The 20517-nt window shown below is 46.5% G+C and overlaps 1 protein-coding gene across 3 annotated transcripts; it reads right to left on the reverse strand.

Annotated features, from left to right (window-relative positions):
* Nucleotides 1-3384: 3384 nt before the first annotated feature.
* Nucleotides 3385-9472, reverse strand: LOC109576596 (HLA class II histocompatibility antigen, DO alpha chain-like). Of its 3 annotated transcripts, none has more exons than XM_019985239.2 (5): nucleotides 9327-9472; nucleotides 4798-5046; nucleotides 4107-4388; nucleotides 3876-4011; nucleotides 3385-3688 (listed from the first exon to the last, which is right to left on the reverse strand). In XM_019985239.2, exons 1-5 carry the CDS (start codon nucleotides 9406-9408, stop codon nucleotides 3685-3687), a joined length of 753 nt encoding a protein of 250 aa, XP_019840798.1. In that variant the 5' UTR covers nucleotides 9409-9472; the 3' UTR covers nucleotides 3385-3684. The 3 variants fall into 3 exon arrangements, with proteins under 3 accessions (XP_019840798.1, XP_019840797.1, XP_019840799.1); XM_019985238.2 differs by having other exon boundaries at nucleotides 3850-4011; XM_019985240.2 differs by lacking the exon at nucleotides 3876-4011.
* Between the last annotated feature and the right edge of the window lie 11045 nt (nucleotides 9473-20517).

Genomic DNA, 20517 nt, shown 5'->3' on the forward strand with positions numbered 1-20517 from the left:
AAGTCAGATCAAAAATGCATAACAATATTTTTTTTTAAGGGACCCGAAGAGAAAGACTGAGACTAGAAGAAAATAATGTGAGTGTGAGGCCAAATACATAAACCTAAAAGATTTGGAATTGCTCCATATTCCTTCCAAATTGCTTCTGGTGACTTCTGGGTAATATAGGCATAGTGAAGAAAAGCACACTTCTGATCAAAAAATGAGGCACAAAAAATTTAAGTACAGTTGATTTACTTTGTATCTTTAACTACTGCTGCACAGCTAAGTGCTTCAGTTACACACACACACACACACATTTTTACATATTCTTTTCCACTATAGTTTGTCACAGGATAGGGACTCTTGAGAATCCCTAGAACAGCAAGGAGATCAAACCAGTCCATCCTAAAGGCAATCAACTCTGAACATTCATTGGAAGGACTGATGCTGAAGCTGAAGCTCCAATACTTTGGCCACATGATGCGAAGAGCTGACTCATTTGAAAAGACCCTGATGCTGGGGAAGATTGAGAGCAGGAGGAAAAGGGGACGACAGAGGATGAGCTGGTTGGATGGCATCACCGACTCAATGGACAAGAGTTTGAGCAAACTCTGGGAGATGGTGATGGATGGGAAAGCCTGGTGTGCTGCAGTCCATGGGGTCGCAAAGAGTCGGACACGACTAAGCGACTGAGCAACAACGAAAATTGAGTATTGCTCCTTGTGCCATATATAAAAGCTTACATCTGCTGACCCGAGTCTCCCATTCCATCCTCCCCCAACCACCTGCCCCCTGTCTGTTCAAAAGAGGACAATTTTAACAACTTTATTAAACATTAGGACAGAGATCAGGGAAACACTTTTCCAAGGATGCATCAAGTTAACTTTTAAGTAAAAGATCAACAGAGATGAGGGCGCGATGGAGCCAGACATCTCTCATGGTGTCTTCCAAGACCCTCTTCTTTCTCTGAGGACAACCCGACTCCTTACCTCAGAGGTGGGCGCCGGCCATCACGTTTGTACCGTGGGATCTGATCCCCGTGGGCCGGGGTGGACACTTTCCCTAAGTTTGGGCAATCGTTTGTTTTTTCAATAACTTTAAATTGTGGCTGAGAGACACGGTCTCCGTGGGTGGCTAGAGCTGAGGTGACACACACACACAAGACCCACGAGATCGGCAGGTCGGCTGAACAGGACAGTCAGTCCACACAGACAGAACACGGCTGACGCGCTCAGGGACCTAGAGAGCAGGGCGTCTGCGGCCCAGAGAGGGCTGGGCGCTGGGCTCTGCTGGCGCTTCAGCTCTGAGTTCTGCTCCCTGTGCGCCTGACTCAAACCCACACTTGGGTTCTGGGTACCACTCCAGCATCTTTATTGTAAACACCGTCTCTTGTGTCTGTGATTATTCTAATAGCGTTTCCGTGACTGACTGGCAAACAAAAATCACGCCTAGGACAGCCCTCCCTCACTCCCACCCAAGTCCTCTTCTGGTCTGTGACTCCCCACCTCACTCTCTCCCGGGAAGCCCACGGAGTGCCCATAATCTCTTGGTTTCTTTCTTTTCCAGGACAAAACGCTCACAATTCCAAACCCTTTCTTGCCCCTACATACCTGTATTATGCTCAGCTTCTTCTTTATTGGGGGCGGGGGCTGTGTCACCTGGCATGTGAGAGCTTAGTTCCCCAACCAGGGATCAAACCCACATTCCCTGTGTTGGAAGGGCAGAGTCTTAACCACGAGACCACCAGGGAAGTCCCTTGCTCAACTTCTACGCCCTAAACGGCCCAGGTTTTCCAGAAAGTCTTCCCAAATCACTCAGACCTCAGGGATCCACTCTTCTGACGACCTCCGATGGCACCAGCCAGTCTCCATCCCCAGACCCCAGCCTGGGGCCAGAACGACTTCATCAGCACCATCTGGAGCGTGTTAAAAATTACAGAGTCCCTGTCACCACTCTCTCCACCCCAGAGATACTCATTCAGTAGATCTGGGAGTAGCCTGTACTCATCAAAAGGCTCCCAAGTGATTCTTCTGTGTATTCAGTTTGAAAACCACCAGTCTGTACCACTCATTTGGTACCTGATATAATAGCTCAGTTGGTAAAGAATCTGCCTGCAATGCAGGAGACCCTGGTTCTATCCCTGGGTTGGGAAGACCCCCTGAAGAAGGGAAAGGCTACCCACTCCAGTATTCTGGCCTGGAGAATTCCATGGATTGTATAGTCCCTGGGGTGGCAAAGAGATGGACACAATGGAGCAACTTTCACTTCACTTCATAAACTACTTTGTAGAGCTGGTTATTGCTTTGGGTGTACTTTAGATTTTGTTCACAGTAAACTAAAACCTTCTGCATGCGTGGTGTCACTTCAGTCATGTCTAACTCTTTGTGACCCTATGGACCGTAGCCTGCCAAGCCCCTCTGTCCATGGGATTCTCCAGGCAAGAACGCTGAAGTGGGTCGCCATGACCTCCTCCAGGGGATCTTCCGGAGCCAGGAACTGAAACTGCGTCTCTTGTGTCTCCTGCGTTAGGCAGGCACATTCTTTATCACTAGCACCACCTGGGAAGCCCTAGGCCACAGATTTAAAGAGGATTCAGAGAGATATCTCCTAGACCTCCCTTCTCACAGATACCTTGAGAAGTAGTAGATCACTACTCTCTACCCTCCTACCTGACGTGATGGACCTCAGACGGAGGATGTGCCCATCCTACCCAAGCCTTGGCCTCTCTTTGTCATGCATGGAATGCTAGCAAATGCAGGAAAAGGAGATGGCATCTAGGTCACAGCTGGATACCATTGGCCTCTTCATGATGGTAAATCTGAGTAAGAGTGAAGTTTCCATGAATGTTCCCTTGCCTGGTGTCCTTCAGAACTGTCATCGGTTGGGGGAGTTGCAATGAACAGAATACTCTGCATCCCTTTGGGGGCAAATCTGAATTCAGATTATAAATTTCATGACGTCTATGTGAAATGGTCCGTTCACAAGTGACACACAAGGGGGCCCACGCTGATGAGTCAAATGAAGCAAGACATAGCTACATTGGCCCATGAATGAATGCCAGTCCCCAGTAGCACGTCACGCTCAATGGCCATCACCAGAAATCCCCTCTTTCAGACCCTAGAGTCCTTTGCATGCATGCTTAGTCCCTTCAGTCATATCCAACTGTTTGGGACCCCACCGACTGTAGCCCACCAGGCTCCTCTGTCCATGGGGTTCTCCAGGCAAGAATACTGAAGTGGGTTGCCATGCCCTTCTCCAGGGGATCTTCCCGATCCAGGGACCAAACCCATATCTCCTGCAGAGCAGGCAGAGTCTTTACCCACTGAGCCACCTGGGAGTTCCCCTAGTGTCCCTTACACCCTTAGAGAACTGGCTAAGGCCTGGGAAGATGGACACTGTGCAAACATTGTTTAAAATTTTACTGCTGCTGGCCAGGGCTTTGGGTAGACCAATAAACTGTGTGTGTGTGTGTGTGTGTGCGCATGTGTGTGTGTTGGGGCTGGGAAAGGGAACGCACTGGTTCCCCACAAGTCCCTGCCATGAGTATGGGGGCCAAAAAGGAGGAGACCTATAGGACAAGGGTTGATCCCATTCAAAGTCAGCATGATGAACTTGGTGGAGTCGCACTGAGCAGGCAAGGGCCGTCAGAAACTTGCCAGGAAGCTGAATGGTGTCTCACACTTGCTTCTCTCAGAAGGGCCATCACCTAAAGTAGCAAAAACCACATGGTCAAGGTTCAAGCTCACAATTCTGGGTCCTTTCTCTGCCCACCTCCCTCCAACCTGACCCCCTCGCCTCCCCTCTGCTTGTCCCTGCTCCCCTCCCGGAATCTCTCGTCCTCCACCCCCATCCTTTGCAGGTCCCCACCTTCCTCCCCCAGACCCCCAGAGCACCTGGGGGTGCTGGACAGGCACGTGCCCGTGATGATGAGGGTGATGCCCCCGAGGAAGCCCCCTAAGCCAAGGACCAGGCCGAGGGCACAGACCAGAGTCCCTGTGGTGTCAGGCAGCGCGGTGGGCACCTGGGGCTCTGGGAGAGAAAGGGAGGGTCAGGGGGTCCTGCAAAGGGGTTCAGGGTGAAGGATGCACAGGTCTGAGGTGGGTAGCGGGGAGGGGGCTCCGTACCCCAGTGCTGAAAGAGCGGCTGGTCCAGGCCCCAGTGCTCCACCTTGCAGTCGTAGAAGTCGTCCGCCAAGGGCACAAAGGTCAGGTAGTGGAACTTCCGGAACAAGTGGTCAGGCTGCGCATAGAAGCTGCTCTGGGTCACGCCCTGGGTGACGGGATGGCCGTTGCGCAGCCAGGTGATGTTGATGACCGGGGGGAAGATTTTGTCCACGATGCAGATGAGGACATTGGGCTCGCCCAGCTGCACGCGAGACTTGGGCAGCACGGCCACTCTGGGGGACACTAGGAAGAAGCAGGCCTTGAATCCCACAGGAGCAGCCTCCAGCTGGGGCCTCGTCAGGGTGGACTGAGGGGTGCTTCCTGGTATCAGCCTTCTGAGAGCAGTGGATGCTCTGGGCTGGTGACACCAGGGCAGAAGCGGGGAACAGAGGGACAAGAGACTGAAGGGACAGGGGGTGCCCAGGAGTTGCCGTATCTGCCAGGCAGGAGGGGTCATTCCTACAGGAAGAGGCTGTTGAAGGAATCTGAGGAGATCTAGAACCTCCTGGGAAAGAAAAGGGTTGAGTACAAGTCTCAGATTTTGAGAGTGGGGCCAGGGAGCCAACAGAGGCCTGAGGGGTGGGGCAGAGGCTTCTCTGGACCTCCTCTGCTTGCTGGGGGCCTGGGGGTGGACAGGGGAAGGGCCTGGTACCGTTGGGGGCTCTGGTGCCGTTGGAGCGCTTCACCAAGTCCTCCAGATGCGCTTTGATCATTGCGATACTGACCAGCCCGCTCTGCGGGTCAAAGTAGGCGAAGTTGCCAAATTCAGGCAGACGCCACACAGCCTCCCTCTTCTTCAGATCCACAGAAAACAGCTGTTCTCCATCAAAATCATACGTGAACTGACCTGCACCATCATAGGACTGGTAGAAGGCTGGTCCATAGGAGCCCATGTGGTCAGCTGTGTTGGGTGAGTTCAGGGTCGGGGGAGAAAAGAAAAGGTATCAGCTCTCATCCATCAGGTGTGATGGGTTGAGTCTCTGAGCTATGCCTCATCCTGGGTTCTGCATGGGGGAAGAGCCCTGTTCTGACACTGAGTTGGTCCCTGGAGAGCAGAGGAGTTGCTGAGGGTTGGAAGGGAGAGGATGGAGGGGCTGGCCAGCACAGAGGCAAGGGTTTGGCCCAGCACACTGCGCTGGAAGAAGAGAGACCACCTAAACTCAGGCTTGTGACCCTAGAGTTAAATCTTGACTCTGATCACCGGTCCAGTGGGGTCCTGTGCGTGAGACGAGAAGAGTAGGGGTGGGACGAGGAGAAACTAACTGAGGTTAAGAGCACCCATGGCATGCAAAGATTCTTCAATATACGCAAATCAATCAGCGTGATGCACCATATTAACAAACTGAAAGATAAAAACCATATGATCATCTCAATAGATGCAGAAAAAGCCTTTGACAAAATTCAGGACCCATTTATGATTAAAAAAAGCTTCAAAAAATGGGCAAGGAAGGAACCTACCTCAACATAGTAAAGGCCGTATATGATAAGCCCACAGCAAACATTACTCTCAATGGTGAAAAACTAAAAGCATTCCCTCTAAGATCAGGAACAATGTGAGGGTGTCCACTCTCACCACTATTATTCAACATAGTTTTGGAAGCCCTAGCTACAGCAATCGGAGAAGAAAAATACATAAAAGGAATCCAGATAGGAAAAGAAGTAAAACTCTCACTGTTTGCAGATGACATGATACTATACATAGAAAACCCAAAAGAAACTATTAGAGCTAATCAGTGAATTCAGCAAAGTCATGGGATACAAGGTCAATACACAGAAATCACTTGCATTTCTATATACTAACAGTGAAAAAATCAGAAAGAGAAATTAAGGAATCAATCCCATTCGCCACTGCAACAAAAAGAACAAAATATCTAGGAATAAACCTACCTAAGGAGACAAAAGAACTGTATATGGAAAATTATAAGACACTGATGAAAGAAATCAAAGATGCCATAAACAGATGGAGAGATACTCCATGTTCCTGGGTAGGAAGAATCAATACTGTGAAAATGACTATACTACCAATTGCAATCTACGGATTAAATCCAATGCCTATCAAATTACCAATGGCATTTTTCACAGAACCAGAACAAAAAGAAATATAAAAATTTGTCTACAGACACAAAAGACCCCAAATAGCCAAAGTACTCTTGAGAAAGAAGAACAGAGTTGGTGGAATCAATCTTTCTGACTTCAGACTATACTACAAAGCTACAGTCATCAAGACAGTGTGGTACTGGCACAAAAACAGAAATATCGACCAATGGAACAAGACAGAAAGCCCAGAAATAAACCCACGGACCTATGGGTACCTTATTTTTGACAAAGCAGGCAAGAATATACAATGGGGCAAAGATAGCCTCTTCAATAAGTGGTGCTGGGAAAACTGGACAGCTATATGCAAAAGAATGAAATTAGAACACTTCCTAATGCCATACACAAAGAGAAACTCAAAATAGATTAAAAGCCTAAATGTAAGACCAGAAGCTATAAAACTCTTAGAGGAAAACATAGGCACAACACTTGATGACATAAATCAAAGCAAGATCTTCTATGACCTACCTCCTAGAGTAATGGAAATAAAAATAAACAAGTGGGACCTAATTAAACATAAAAGCTTTCACACAGCAAAGGAAACTACAAACAAGGCGAAAAGACAACACTCAGATGGGAGAAAATAATAGCAAGGGAAACAACTGACAAAGAATTAATTTCCAAAATACACAAGCAGCTCATACAACTCAATACCAGAAAAACAAACAACCCAATCAAAAAGTGGGAAAAAAGACCTAAACAGACATTTCCCCAAAGACATACAGATGGCTAACAAACACATGAAAAGATGCTCAACATCACTCATTATTGGAGAAATGCAAATCAAAACTACAATGAGATACCACCTCACACCAGTCAGAATGCCCATCCATCAAAAAGTCTACAAACAATAAATGCTGGAGAGGGTGTGGAGAAAAGGGAACGCTCTTGCACTGTTGGTGGGAATGTAAACTGATACAGCCAGTATGGAAGACAGTATGGAGACTCCTTAAAAAGCTAGGAATAAAACCACCATATGACCCAGCAATCCCACTCCTAGGCATATACCCTGAGGAAACCGAAACTGAAAAAGACACATGTATCCCATTGTTCATTGCAGCACTATTTACAATAGCTAGAACGTGGATACGACCTAGATGCCCATTGACAGATGAATGGATAAAGAAGTTGTGGTACATATACACAATGGAATATTACTCAGCCATAAAAAGGGACAGATTTGAGTCAGTTCTAAAGAGGTGGACGAACCTAGAGCCTCTTATACGGAGTGAAGTAAGTCAGAAAGAGAAATATAAATATTGTATATGACACATATATATGGAATCTAAAAAGACGGTACTTGTAACTTTATTTTCAGGGCAGCAATGGAGAAACAGACATAGAGAGCAGACCTATGGACAAAGGGGGAGGGGAGGAGGGAGAGGGTGAGATGCATGGAGAGAGTAACATGGAAACTTACAATTGCATATGTGAAATACACGGCCAGTGGGAATTTGCTGTATGACTCAGGGAACTCAAACAGGGACCCTGTGACAATCTAGAAGGGTGGGGTGGGGAGGGAGATGGGGGGTAGTTTTGGAAGGGAGGGGACATGGGTGTGTACCCATGGCTGATTCTTGTTGATGTATGACAGAAAACCACAAAATTCTGTAAAGCAATTATCCTTCAACTGAGCAACTGAACTGAACTGAATTATCCTTCAATTTTTAAAACAAAGGCAAAAAAAAAAAAGCATCCGTGGGCACAGAAATGCAGTTTAAGTGGGTGTGAAGGAAAACAGGAGATGGCTGTAGGAGTAAGAATTAAGAAGGGTAGAAAAAGGCAGCCCAAGGTATTGCAGAGAGCAATAGAAAAGGAATTCAAAGTTCAAAGTTCATGTCCCATCTCTTCTGCTCAGAGCATTATGATTAAATGTGTCTCTTGACATGAATGAGGCTCAGCTTTCTAGAAATTAGGGTTTAGGTGACGGTGGATAAGATGGCTTGATAATCCTATGAAATTAATTGCAGAGCAGTCATGAGAAATCACCGTGTGGGCAGCACGATACAGGCCCCAGGAATATAGACAAAACAGCTGTGGGCCCTGCAGACAAGGAGCTCCTGAACAGAGCAGGATAAAGACATAAACAACTCTCTATTGACCTGGTAAAAAATATGGTACTAGAGCTGGAGGTGAATGGGCACATTTCAAACCAGGAAGTTCTGCAGAAATCAGGATGCTGGGACTTCCTTGGCAGTCCAGTGGTTAAGACTCCATGCTTCCAATGCAGGGGAGGCGGGTTTGATCCTTGGGCAGGGAACTAAGATCACACATGCTGTGCATCTTGGCCACAAAATTTTAAAATATAAATTAAAAAAAAAGATGGAGTTCCTTGGTTGTACAGTGGATAAAAATCCACCTGCCAATGCAGGGGACACGGGTTTGATCCCTGGTCTGGGGAAATTCCACATGCCATGGAGCAGCTAAGCTGGTGCACTGCAGCTACCGAGCCCTGGCCCCCTCGAGCCTGTGCTCCACAGTAAGGGAAGCCGAGACACTGCAACTAGAGAGCAGCCTGGCTTGCTGCAGCTAGAGAAAGCCTATGCACAGCAGTGAAGACCCAGAGCAGCCACAAGTAGATAAATACATAAAAGTTGTTTTAAAAAATCAGGATGCTGGGCAGCAAGATGGAGGTCTGGGTCTCAGAGAGGGGGGAAGGGGACTTTCTCGGTGGTCCAGTGGTTAAGGCTTCACCTTTCAGTGCAGGGGTTACAAGTTCGATCCCTGGCCAGAGGGTAGCTAAGATCCTACAATGCCGCACGTCCAAAAAACCAAAACATAAAACAGAAGCAATGTTGTAACAAATTCGATGAAGACTCTAAAAATGGTCCACAGTTAAAAAAAAAAATCTAAAAAACGAAAGGAAGAAAGGAGGAACAGGAGGCACCAGAACATGGCTAGTGTGGCCAGGCTGAGCCTGTATTTTAGGTCCAGGACAGACCTGATCGAAGTGAGAGGGATGGGGAGTCTCTTGGCAACGGAAGTTGCCGTAAACCAGCGGAGAGGAACCGCTCACACTCTGTATCATCGCAAGGGTAACCCCACGCCCGTAATCTCCTCTCCTCGCCCAGCGCCCTCAGCACTCACCCTTGATGGCCCCAACTTCCTGGAGGCTCAGGAGGGTCATCAAGGTGTGCAGTCCCAGGACCAGCCTCCCCCTGAGGACCATTGCCCTCTGGTGCTTTAACCAAATAAGTCCCGCTTGGTGTTGGGGGTAAAGGAAGAAGGTGGAGGTAAAGAGGAAGCAAACAGATTCTGGGGTGGGGGTGGGGAGCCCCCTGCTGTGTTCAGCCAATCAGAGAAATTCTCTCAGTTGGGGTAGCTGTTGCTGGGGGAAGATGCGAAGGAAAGCGCCTGGATGAGAAGATGGAAGAGGTCAGTGGGCCCAGGTGCCCCAGGGAGGCTTGTCCACAGGAAAGTCAGGAGGGGTGGGAGGGCCTTAGACCCAGGGTTCCTACATCCTCCAAGGGGGACCCTTTGAAGGCAGAGAAAAGGCCATCGAAGCGCAAATCCTCTTTGATCCGTGGGGTAGGGGCTCCTACTTATCTTGGAAGTCTTTGTGGACCAATTTGGAGTTGAAAAATAGAATAAATATGGGGGTTCTTTGGCGATCCAGTGGTTAGACTCCAAACTCCCACTGTAGGGGACGTGGGTCCGATCCCTGTCAGGGGAACTAAGATCCCACAAAATCTTTTTTTCCAGCACAGCCAAGAAAAAAAATTACATAGAAATTTTAAAAGGGAAACGTTGAATCAGTTCAGGTCAGTTCAGTCGCTGAGTCGTGTCTGACTCTTTTCGACCCCATGAATTGCAGCACACCAGGCCTCCCTGTCCATCACCAACTCCCGGAGTTCACCCAATCCCACGTCCATCGAGTTGGTGATGCCATCCAGCCATCTCATCCTCTGTCGTCCCCTTTTTCTCCTGCCCCCAATCCCTCCCAGCATCAGGGTCTTTTCCAATGAGTCAATTCTTCGCATCAGGTGGCCAGAGTACTGGAGTTTCAGCTTTAGCATCATTCCTTCCACAGAAATCCCAGGGCTGATCTCCTTTAGAATGGACTGGTTGGATCTCCTTGCAGTCCATGGGACTCTCAAGAGTCTTCTCCAACACCACAGTTCAAAAGCATCAATTCTTCGGCACTCAGCTTTCTTCATAGTCCAACTCTCAACATCCATACATGACCACTGGAAAAACCATAGCCTTGACTAGATGGACCTTTGTTGGCAAAGTAATGCCTCTGCTTTTGAATATGCTATCTAGGTTGGTCATAACTTTCCTTCCAAGGAGTAAACATCTTTTAATTTCATGGCTGCAATCACCATCTGCAGTGATTTTGGAGCCCCCAAAAATGAAGTCTGGCACTTGTTGGATACACAGTAGCAAAAAATATTTAGAGGCTTTAAATCATGTTTAAAATTATTACTTTATTTCATTATATGAGGGAAAATGTATCATTGTTAGAGATGTTTAGAGTACAAAAGAACTCCAGCGGGCTGTTCTGAGCAGGGCAGAGAGCACTGGGTGGCCTCCATGAGTTCGTCCAGGTCCCCTGTGCCCCATCTCAGACTGAAGGTTGACCTGTATGGACCAAATCACCCTTATTTTTGGCTTCCAATTGGGCTCAGCCAATGGGAGGCATGGAGTGCCCAGGTGGCACATTGGCAAAGAATCCGCCTGCCAGTGCAGAAGATGCAAGAGACCCGGGTTGGATCCCTGGGTGGGGAAGATCCCCTGGGGAAGGAAATGGCAACACACTCCAGTATCCTTGTCTGGAAAATTCCATGGACAGAGGAGCCTGGCAGGCTACAATCCACGGGGTTGCAAAGAGTCAGACACGACTGATCATACACACACACACACACAATGGGAGGCACTGGCAGAATTTAGTCTAATGTAAAACATATGTAAAGTTAATTCTCTGTCCTGGTAAACAGAAGTCTAACCAAATATCTGAAGGCAATGTGTCAAAAATGATGAAAGAAATAATTTTCAACCTGGAAGGGATCTGAGAAATCATCAGTTTCCAAACCTGACCACACAGAAGAATCAGCCATGGAGTGTGTTAAAAATACGAATTCTTGGGTTCCATCCTGACCTGAGTTAAAGTAGCCTTTCCACAGGTGGGGCCAGGGGACCTGTGTGTCTAGCGTGCTCCCTAGGTGATTCTTGGGCAACAGGTTATGGACTGCTTTCTGGCACAAATGCCCGCTCTGGTGTTCTTTTCTGCACCAAGTGGAGTAGATAGAGACTTCTGACTTCAAACTAACCAGATTATGAGTACTGATGGATTTTGGTGGCACAGTTTATGGGGACCCCTAGCCTTGGTTCTTTTTGTTTCCATTCCCCAGGATCTAGACGAATGCCTAGCGCAGAGTGATGGCCAACAGATATTTTTGTGGGAACAGTGGTCCTGTCCTACCTTTCTCCTTTGAAGAGTTAGAACCTTCAAACGGTGAGAGGATAGACTGCCAAACCCAGGAATGCTTGTGATAAAGAATGCCGCTTCTTTATTTTACAGCAATTGAGTGTTGTGATAAAGAATGCTGCTTCTTTATTTTACAGCAATTGAGTGTTGAATGCTTTTTATTTCTAAATATATGAAAATTGATGAGCATAAGAGTTTTGTTGTTGTTATTTTCTAACTTAATGACTTTATAATCCAAGAATCTTGTCACTCTGATACATCTTAGAAATGCACTGAAACTTGCGTTATGGCTTGCAGTGTAGTTGCTTTTGATCAGCGCTCCACACGCGCTCTACTTGTTGGGTGAAGAATTTTGTAAATGTTATTGGACCAAGAGTATTGATTTTGTTGTTCTAATCTCTCGTATCTTTCCTTATCTGGGGGCTGATCTGTTAATAACTAAGAGTGGTGTATTTAAATCTCTAACTGTGGCTGTAGATTTTTCTATGTGTTTCTATTTGGGGAATCATTTCTGCCCTGTTTATGTTTCGACTATTAAATGCATACTTTTGAGAATTATCGTGTTCTCAGTGAATTGAGCTGTTTCCCAATATGTACTGGCAACCTTTCTGTCTTAAAGTCTTCCCTGTCTGATACTGATACACTACACAGCTTTCTTTTTGTCAGCATTTGTTTGATATATCTCTTTCTATCCTTGAGTTTTTACCCTTTCCGATGTAGCTGTCCTAAATATCGTATAGGTTTTGGGTTTTCCAGTCTGACAGTCTCTGTCTTCTAATTGGTGATTCAATTCATATATTATTAGTCAAAGTGAGCAAACTTACTTTTGCCACAGAAAAGCACAGAAACTTCAGTGGTTTGACAAAATATGGGTTTATTTTTAACCCATGTGCTTGCTGTTCAAGGCAGGCGAGACATTCTGCACCTATGAAATTGAAAATGTAGCCGCTCAGTCGTGTCCAGCTCTTTCCAACCCCATGGACTGTAGCCTGCCAGGCTCCTCTGCCCATGGAATTCTCTGGGCAAGAATACTGGAGTGGATTGCTATTCCCTTCTCCAGGGGATCTTCCAGACCCAGGAATCAAACCTGGGTCTCCCACATTGCAGGCAGATTCTTTACTATCTGAGCCCCAAGGGAAGCCCTCTATACCTATAGCATTTCTTTAAAAGTGCCTCATGTACCCAGACTGGCTTCCTCTTGCATCTCACTGTTGAAAAGCCTTTTGCTTCCAGCTTTGCAGACAGGAGAGGGCCTCAGGAAGGCGCATCTGCTCGTGTGGCTCTGGTCCAGAAACCCCATGCCGTGTCTGCTCACATTCCATTGGCGTGAATTAGACCATGACCCTGCCAGGGTGCGAGGGGCTGGGAAATGCAGTTCAGCCGCGTGTTCAGGAAAATATAATGGTTTGGTGAACACAGGCCACCATTGCCCCATTTCAGCCATACTTATTGTGATTATTGCTGTATTTGGACTTGTTTCTAATACTGTATTTAATTCAATATTCTAGTTTTTCCTTTTTTAGTCTTCATCATCTCTATTTTTAAATTAATTTTATTGAAGTAGAGTTGATTTACAATGTTGCGTTCATTTCTGCTGTAAAGCAAAGTGAATCAGTTACACATGTGCATATATTCGCTCCTTTTAGATTCTTTTCCCATATAGGTGGTTACAGAGTATTGACTAGAGCTCCCTGCGCTATAGACTAGGGCCTTATTAGTTATATATTTTGTGTATAGCCGTGGGTGTATATCAGTCTCAATTTCCCGATTTATCCTCTCTCTCTCTCCCTTGGTATCTGTAAGTTTGTTTTCTACATCTGTGACTTGACTTCTGCTTTATTAATAAGTTCTTTTGTACCATTTTTTTAAGATTCCACATATAAGCAATATCACATGATATTTGTGTTTTTCTAACTTACTTTACTCAGTATGATAATCTCTAGGTCCGTCCATGTTGCAGCAAATGGCATAATTTCATTTTTTATGGCTGAGTATTATTCCATTATGTATACACACACACACACACACACACACACACACACACACACACACACATCACATCTTTATCCATTTACCCGTTGGTGGACATTTAAGTTGCTTCCAGGCCCTTGCTGTTGTAAACAGTGTGACGAGGAGCATTGGGGCACATACATTCCATCTCTTTTTTTAAGTGTTCTCTATACCTCCGCCTTCTTCCCTCTAACCAGGTAAGCACCTTAGCATACTTTCAAATACATTCAAATACTTCTCCTTCACCAAGGTTTCTGATCAGCCTTACTTCCCATACCTTTTTGGCACCTCCTAACATTTTATCTCCAAGAAGGCAATGGCAACCCACTCCAGTACTCTTGCCTGGAAAATCCCATGGACAGAATAGCCTGGTAGGCTGCCGTCTATGGGGTCGCACAGAGTCGGACACGGCTGAAGTGACTTCACTTTCATGCATTGGAGAAGGAAATGGCAACCCATTCCAGTGTTCTTGCCTGCAGAATCCCAGGGATGGGGGAGCCTGGTGGGCTTCCGTCTATGGGGTCGCACAGAGTCGGACACGACTGAAGCAACTTAGCAGCAGCAGCAACAACGTTTTATCTTGTTGGAATACTTCCTCCCAAAGTATTTTAAACATGAATACTTGTGTGGCAAACCTTCTGAAGCTTTGTATGCCTGAGAACATTTTTTATTACACTATCATTTTGAATAACATTTAGCTGATGTATTAAATTCTGTTTGACTTTTTTCTCTTTAATATTTTAAGTAATATTATCCCAATGTCTCTTTTCATCCAGTGTTGATGTTAGGAAATCTGATGTCCGTCTATCTAGAATCTTTTAGAATTTTCTCATTTTTCTGCGACTTTTAAAATACTTTTATTTCTTTATTTTTATTGCTGGCTGTGCTGAGTTTTCATGGGTGCACAGGCTCTTCTCTAGTTGCTGGAAGCGGAGGCTACTCTCTGGTTGCAGTACCTGGTCTCCTCATTGCAGCGGCTTCTCTTGTTGCAGAGCACAGACTCTGGGGCACACAGGCTTCGGTAGCTGAGGCACATGGGCTCCGTAGTTGCAGCTCTCAGGCTCTAGAGCACAGGCTCAATAACTGTGGCGCCTGGGCTGATTCTTGCCTGGAGAATCCCATGGACAGAGGAACCTTGAGGGCTACAGTCCATGGGGTCGCAAGAGTTGGACACGACTGAGTGACTTTCACTATGGGCTGAGTTGCTCCAAGGCATGTGGGATCCTCCCTGACCAGGGATCGAACCTGTATCTCCTGCACTGGCAAGTGGATTCCTTATCACTGAGCAACTGGCGAAGCCCTCACTGTCCGCTATTTTAAAATATCGTTTTATGTATCTAAAATGGGCTTGTCTTTATCTTCCTGTAGGACATTATGGAGCCCCTTTCTCTTTTAATCCTGAGAAGTCGTCTTTTTTCTTTCTGTAACTCTTTTCTCCTCTCTATTTTTATCAATTTTAAAAATATTTATTTATATGGAATTTGTTCATTTACTTAGTTGGTTGTGCCAAGCCTCGGTTGCGGCCCACAGGATCTATCATCTTTATTGGGACCTGTGAGATCCAGTTCCCCGACCAAGGATCCCACTTGGGCCCGCTACCCTGGGAGCTCAGAGTCTCAGCCCCTGGACTACCAGGGAAGTCCCTCAGTCTTTATTTTTATGAAATTCTGTTATCCATACTGGGCACTTGTCGCATTTCGCCTTTAGGAGAGTTCTTTAGTCCTCCAGCTTACTAATTGGTTTTCAGTTGCATCTCCCACTAGTTATTCTTGCTAACGTGGTTTTCCATTGGACCATTGTATTTTTTACACCTAGAACTTCATATAGTTTCCTCACATCCCCTAGGTTTTTGTTTTCATGTAGTAACTTCTCTTGCTTTTGTAAACGCATTGCTTATGCTCATTTTAAGTGGTTAGTCTATATTTACTAATACTTCTTTTAAGGACACCACGGGCCTGTTTGCTCCCTTGGAGGGAGGGGGTTGCTATTCTGGCCCGTGGACCAGGGCAGGCCAGAGAAGACGTGGGAAACAGGACATGGCCTCCCGCTCCGGGCGCCCGGACCCATAACGTGATGTTCTGACTTTCAGGTTCCTGTATCAAATCCTCATAATACCTCCTAGTTTCTGGTTCCAACTCACCACCAAGACCATGAGTAAGAGAACAGTGAACTAGTTTATGTGAAAATTCCCCCAACTGAGACAGATACTCATTCATATCCCCACATCTTGCTCTGGACCCTGTGGGAGAGATACGCCCTTGACCCACAACTGTGATTCAGACATGCGTAAACCAGTTAACATACTGGGGTCTCCAGATGCCCCTGAAAGAAGTGGGGAGAATAAAGTCAAGCCTGGGGGAGTGGGCGGGGCGGCCAGAGGAGTAGCGACTCCCGTACAAGGTGGCATCAAAATGACACTGAATCTGAGGGCTTAACAACATTTCTATGGGAAACGCCTGTGAAATAGTAGGTCTACTGCAGAGAAAGATAAATATCCCATGATATCGCTTATGTGTGGGATCTAAAGAAAAGACACAAATGAATTTAGAGACTCATGCTGCCGCTGCTAAGTCGCTTCTGTCATGTCCGACTCTGTGCGACCCCATAGACGGCAGCCCACCAGGCTCCCCTGTCCCTGGGATTCTCCAGGCAAGAACACTGGAGTGGGTTGCCATTTCCTTCTCCAATGCATGAAAGGGAAAAGTGAAAGTGAAGTCGCTCAGTCGTGTCTGACCCTCAGCTACCCCATGGACTGCAGCCTTCCAGGCTCCTCCGTCCATGGGATTTTCCAGGCAAGAGTACTGGAGTGGGATAACATTGCCTTCTCCTAGAGACTCGTAGACATAGAAAATTGGAGAAGGCAATGGCACCTCACTCCAGTACTCCTGCCTGGAAAAATCCCATGGACAGAGGAGCCTGGAAGGCTGCAGTCCATGGGGTCACTGAGGGTCGGACACGACTGAGCGACTTCACTTTCACTTTTCCCTTTCATGCATTGGAGAAGGAAATGGCAACCCACTCCAGTGTTCTTGCCTGGAGAATCCCAGGGACGGGGCATCCTGGTGGGCTGCCGTCTATGGGGTCGCACAGAGCCGGACACGACTGAAGCGACTTAGCATAGCATAGCATATATGTATAACTGAAAAAAAAAAAAAACATAATGGAAAAGAATTTGAAAAAGGATGTATATGTATAATTAAGTCACTTTTCTATGCAGCAGAAATTATCACATTATGGCAACCCACTCCAGTGTTCTTGCCTGGAGAATCCCAGGGACGGGGGAGCCTGGTGGGCTGCCGTCTATGGGGTCACACAGAGTCAGTCGGTCACGACTGAAGCGACTTAGCAGCAGTAGCAGCATACTTACATAAAATCTTTAAAAATATTTTTTTAAAAAAGAAAAACTGCCCAAAAGTGGAATATCCAGAGTGAGTTCCTGGGACTGAGACAGGGCAGCGTGCACCCCATGCACAGACCCTTGGACAAGGGCCCCACCCTGCAGTGCAGAGCTGAGAGGAAGGGCGGGGGAGGGGAGCCCCTGGGAGGCGTGGGCTCTGGCGTCACAGAAGGGGCGGGCTCTCGGCCCCATCGCCACGCCCCAGTAGGGCCCAGGCTGAGCAGCCTGAACCCAGAAGGCGTCCCAGGGCGGTGGGGGAGACCAGCAGGAGAAAGAGCCAGACTTCCTGCTCATTAAACACAGAAGGAACACCGCGTTCCTGACTCTTGCTACAGTCTTTTGTTGTTGTTTTGGAGTTGCGGGAGGAAACTAGGAAACACACTGAAAGAATGAATCAAGCTACTTCTCTTCTTCTCTTTTTCTAATGAGGATATCAGACTGAGAGATCAAAAGAAGGCTGTTGGCTGATAATATTCTAATGCCAAGATCGTATTTGGCAGGATGATACATCCTTTTGAGCAAAATGGGGAAATGTCAATTTAGGTAGCTTCATAACAGGTTCAAGATTTCTGTTCAAAGAATATTACTTACCAGCTTAGACGTTTCTGGCAAAAGTGTTATAGAGTGTTAGAGGGTGCCAGCTTTGACCCTCTCCTGTTCCTCTCTGCTCTCTATTATGTCTGACAAGGTCTTTCTTGGGAAATTTGAATGTTTTGTTCTGTTTTTCCAACTCTTTCCCCCATCTTCTGCCTTCAAGTAGCTCATTGGCTGATATATTTATCTTTCGCATCTAAATGTCAATTTGGCTTAAAAATAGTGAGTCACTGTAATGTACACCTGTAACTTATATAATCATGTGCATCAACTATACTTCAACTTAATTTTTTTTTTTAGGTAAAAGTCAGTTTGGCAAGAAAATCACTTAACATGTGCTTTATCTGTCTCCTCTGTCATGACAAGATTCTTTCCCACACTCCTAGTCCAAGCTAAAGTGAATGTCGCCCCTCCAAGCTGGAGACCCTGCGGGAACACAGTCTGCTCGTCTAACACGTGACCGATTTCTATCCGGGCCACGTTCAAGCCCACTGGTCCCTGAATGGTCAGCAGGAAACAGCTGGGATTGTGTCCACCCGCCTGATCCATCACGGGGCCTGGGCCGCCCAGCTCCTAGTGATGCTGAAAATGGCCCATCAGCGGGGAGGTGTCTATACTTGCCAGTGGAGCACCCCAACCTGGACAGACTGTCACCTTGGGGTGCAGTGAGTTACTCCCTGACGACCCTGTGGACTCCAAGCTCTGGGGTCCACTCACCATGTGTTGAGGACACACCATGCAGTGTATCCTCTCCTCAACCCCCTGACTGTGGTCTGGGCTGGCAGATTCATGCTGGATCTGGAGATTCTAGCATGCATTTATCCCTGCCCTGAGAGAGACTAGAGACTCTGTCCTTGTTAGAAAACCTCAGAAAAGTATGCCCTTCATGCCAGGCCCTCAGCCATGGGGATCGGCCTCTGCCCTCAGTCTCCCTTCAGCCCCTGAAGCTGGGACCTAACTGCCTGGCATTGCTTCCTGTGAAGTCTCCACTCCGAGATTCAGAACTTTGGGGTGATTGCCACATTTTAAAGTTAATTTTATTGGACTGTAGTTGATTTACAATGTTGTGTTCATCTCTGCTGTACAGCAAAGTGAATCATTCGAACACATACATATATCCACTCTTTTTTAGATTATTTTCCCATATAGGTAGGTCATGACAGAATATTGAGAAGAATTCCTTGTGCTATACGGTAGCTCCTTAACCTAGTTTAGTTCAGTTCAGTTCATTTGCTCAGTCGTGTCCAACTCTTTGCGACCCCATGAACCATAGAACGCCAGGCCTCCCTGTCCATCACCAGCTCCCGGAGTCCACCCAAACCCATGTCCATTGAGTCGATGATGCCCTCCAACCATCTCATCCTCTGTCGTCCCCTTCTCCTCCTGCCCTCAATCTTTCCCAGCATCAGGGTCTTTTCAAATGAGTCAGCTCTTCACATCAGGTGGCCAAAGTACTGCAGTTTCAGGTTCAACATCAGTCCCTCCAATGAACACCCAGGACTGATCTCCTTTAGGATGGACTGGTTGGAACTCCTTGCAGTCCAAGGGACTCTCAAGAGTCTTCTCCAACACCACAGTCCAAAAACATCAATTCTTCGGCACTCAGCTTTCTTTATAGTCCAACTCTCACATCCATACATGACTACTGGAAAAACCATAGCCTTGACTAGACAGACCTTTGTTGGCAAAGTAATGTCCCTGCTTTTTAATATACTGTCTAGGTTGGTCATAACTTTCCTTCCAAGGAGCAAGCGTCTTTTAATCTCATGGCTGCAATCACCATCTGCAGTGATTTTGGACCCCAAGAAAATAAAGTCTGCCACTATTTCCACTGTTCCCCCATCTATTTCCCATGAAGTGATGAGACCAAATGCCATGATCTTAGTTTTCTGAATGTTGAGCTTTAAGCCAACTTTTTCACTCTCCTCTTTCACTTGCATCAAGAGGCTCTTTAGTTCTTCTTTGCTTTCTGCCATAAGGTGGTGTCATCTGCATATCTGAGGTTATTGATATTTCTCCAGGCAATCTTGATTCCAGCTTGTGCTTCCTCCAGCCCAGCGTTTCTCATGATGTACTCCGCATATGAGTTAAATAAGCAGGGTGACAATATACAGCCTTGACATACTCCTTTTCCTATTTGGAACCAGGCTGTTATTCCTTGTCCTCCTGACCTGTATACAGGTTTCTCAAGAGGCAGGTCATGTGGTCTGGTATTCCTATCTCTTGAAGAATGTTCCACAGTTTATTGTGATCCACACAGTCAAAGGCTTTGGCATGGTCAATAAAGCAGAAATAGATGTTTTTCTGGAACTCTCTTGCTTTCTCAATGATCCAGGGGATGTTCTCAGAGATCCAGCGGATCTCTGCTTCCTCTGCCTTTTCTAAAACCAGCTTGAACATCTGGAAGTTCACAGTTCACGTATTGCTGAAGCCTGGCTTGGAGAATTTTGAGCATTACTTTACTAGCTTGTGAGATGAGTGCAATTGTGTGGTAGTTTGAGCATTCTTTGGCATTACCTCTCTTTGGGATTGGAATGAAAACTGACCTTTTCCAGTCCTGTGGCCATTGCTGAGTTTTCCAAATTTGCTGACATATTTAGTGCAGCACTTTCACAGCATCATCTTTTAGGATTTGAAATAGCTCAACTGGAATTCCATCACCTCCACTAGCTTTGTTTATAGTGATGCTTCCTAAGGCCCACTTGACTTCACATTCCGGGATGTCTGGCTCTAGGTCAGTGATCACACCATTGTGATTATCTGGGTTTTGAAGATCTTTTTTGTACAGTTCTGTGTATTCTTGCCACCTCTTCTTAATATCTTCTGCTTCTGTTAGGTCCATATCATTT

This window comes from Bos indicus, chromosome 23 (genome assembly GCF_029378745.1).
Source record: "Bos indicus isolate NIAB-ARS_2022 breed Sahiwal x Tharparkar chromosome 23, NIAB-ARS_B.indTharparkar_mat_pri_1.0, whole genome shotgun sequence".
Taxonomy (NCBI): domain Eukaryota; kingdom Metazoa; phylum Chordata; class Mammalia; order Artiodactyla; family Bovidae; genus Bos; species Bos indicus.

What these genes read in the sequence shown, in the direction of transcription:
- LOC109576596 (XM_019985238.2), bottom strand. Translation starts at nt 9,408, where the DNA reads ATGGTCCTCAGGGGGAGGCTGGTCCTGGGACTGCACACCTTGATGACC. An exon ending in CGGCACCAGAGCCCCCAACG is followed by an intron (nt 4,389 to 4,797) that starts GTACCAGGCCCT and finishes GCTTCTTCCTAG; the next exon opens with TGTCCCCCAGAGTGGCCGTG. An exon ending in GCCGCTCTTTCAGCACTGGG is followed by an intron (nt 4,012 to 4,106) that starts GTACGGAGCCCC and finishes TTTCTCTCCCAG; the next exon opens with AGCCCCAGGTGCCCACCGCG.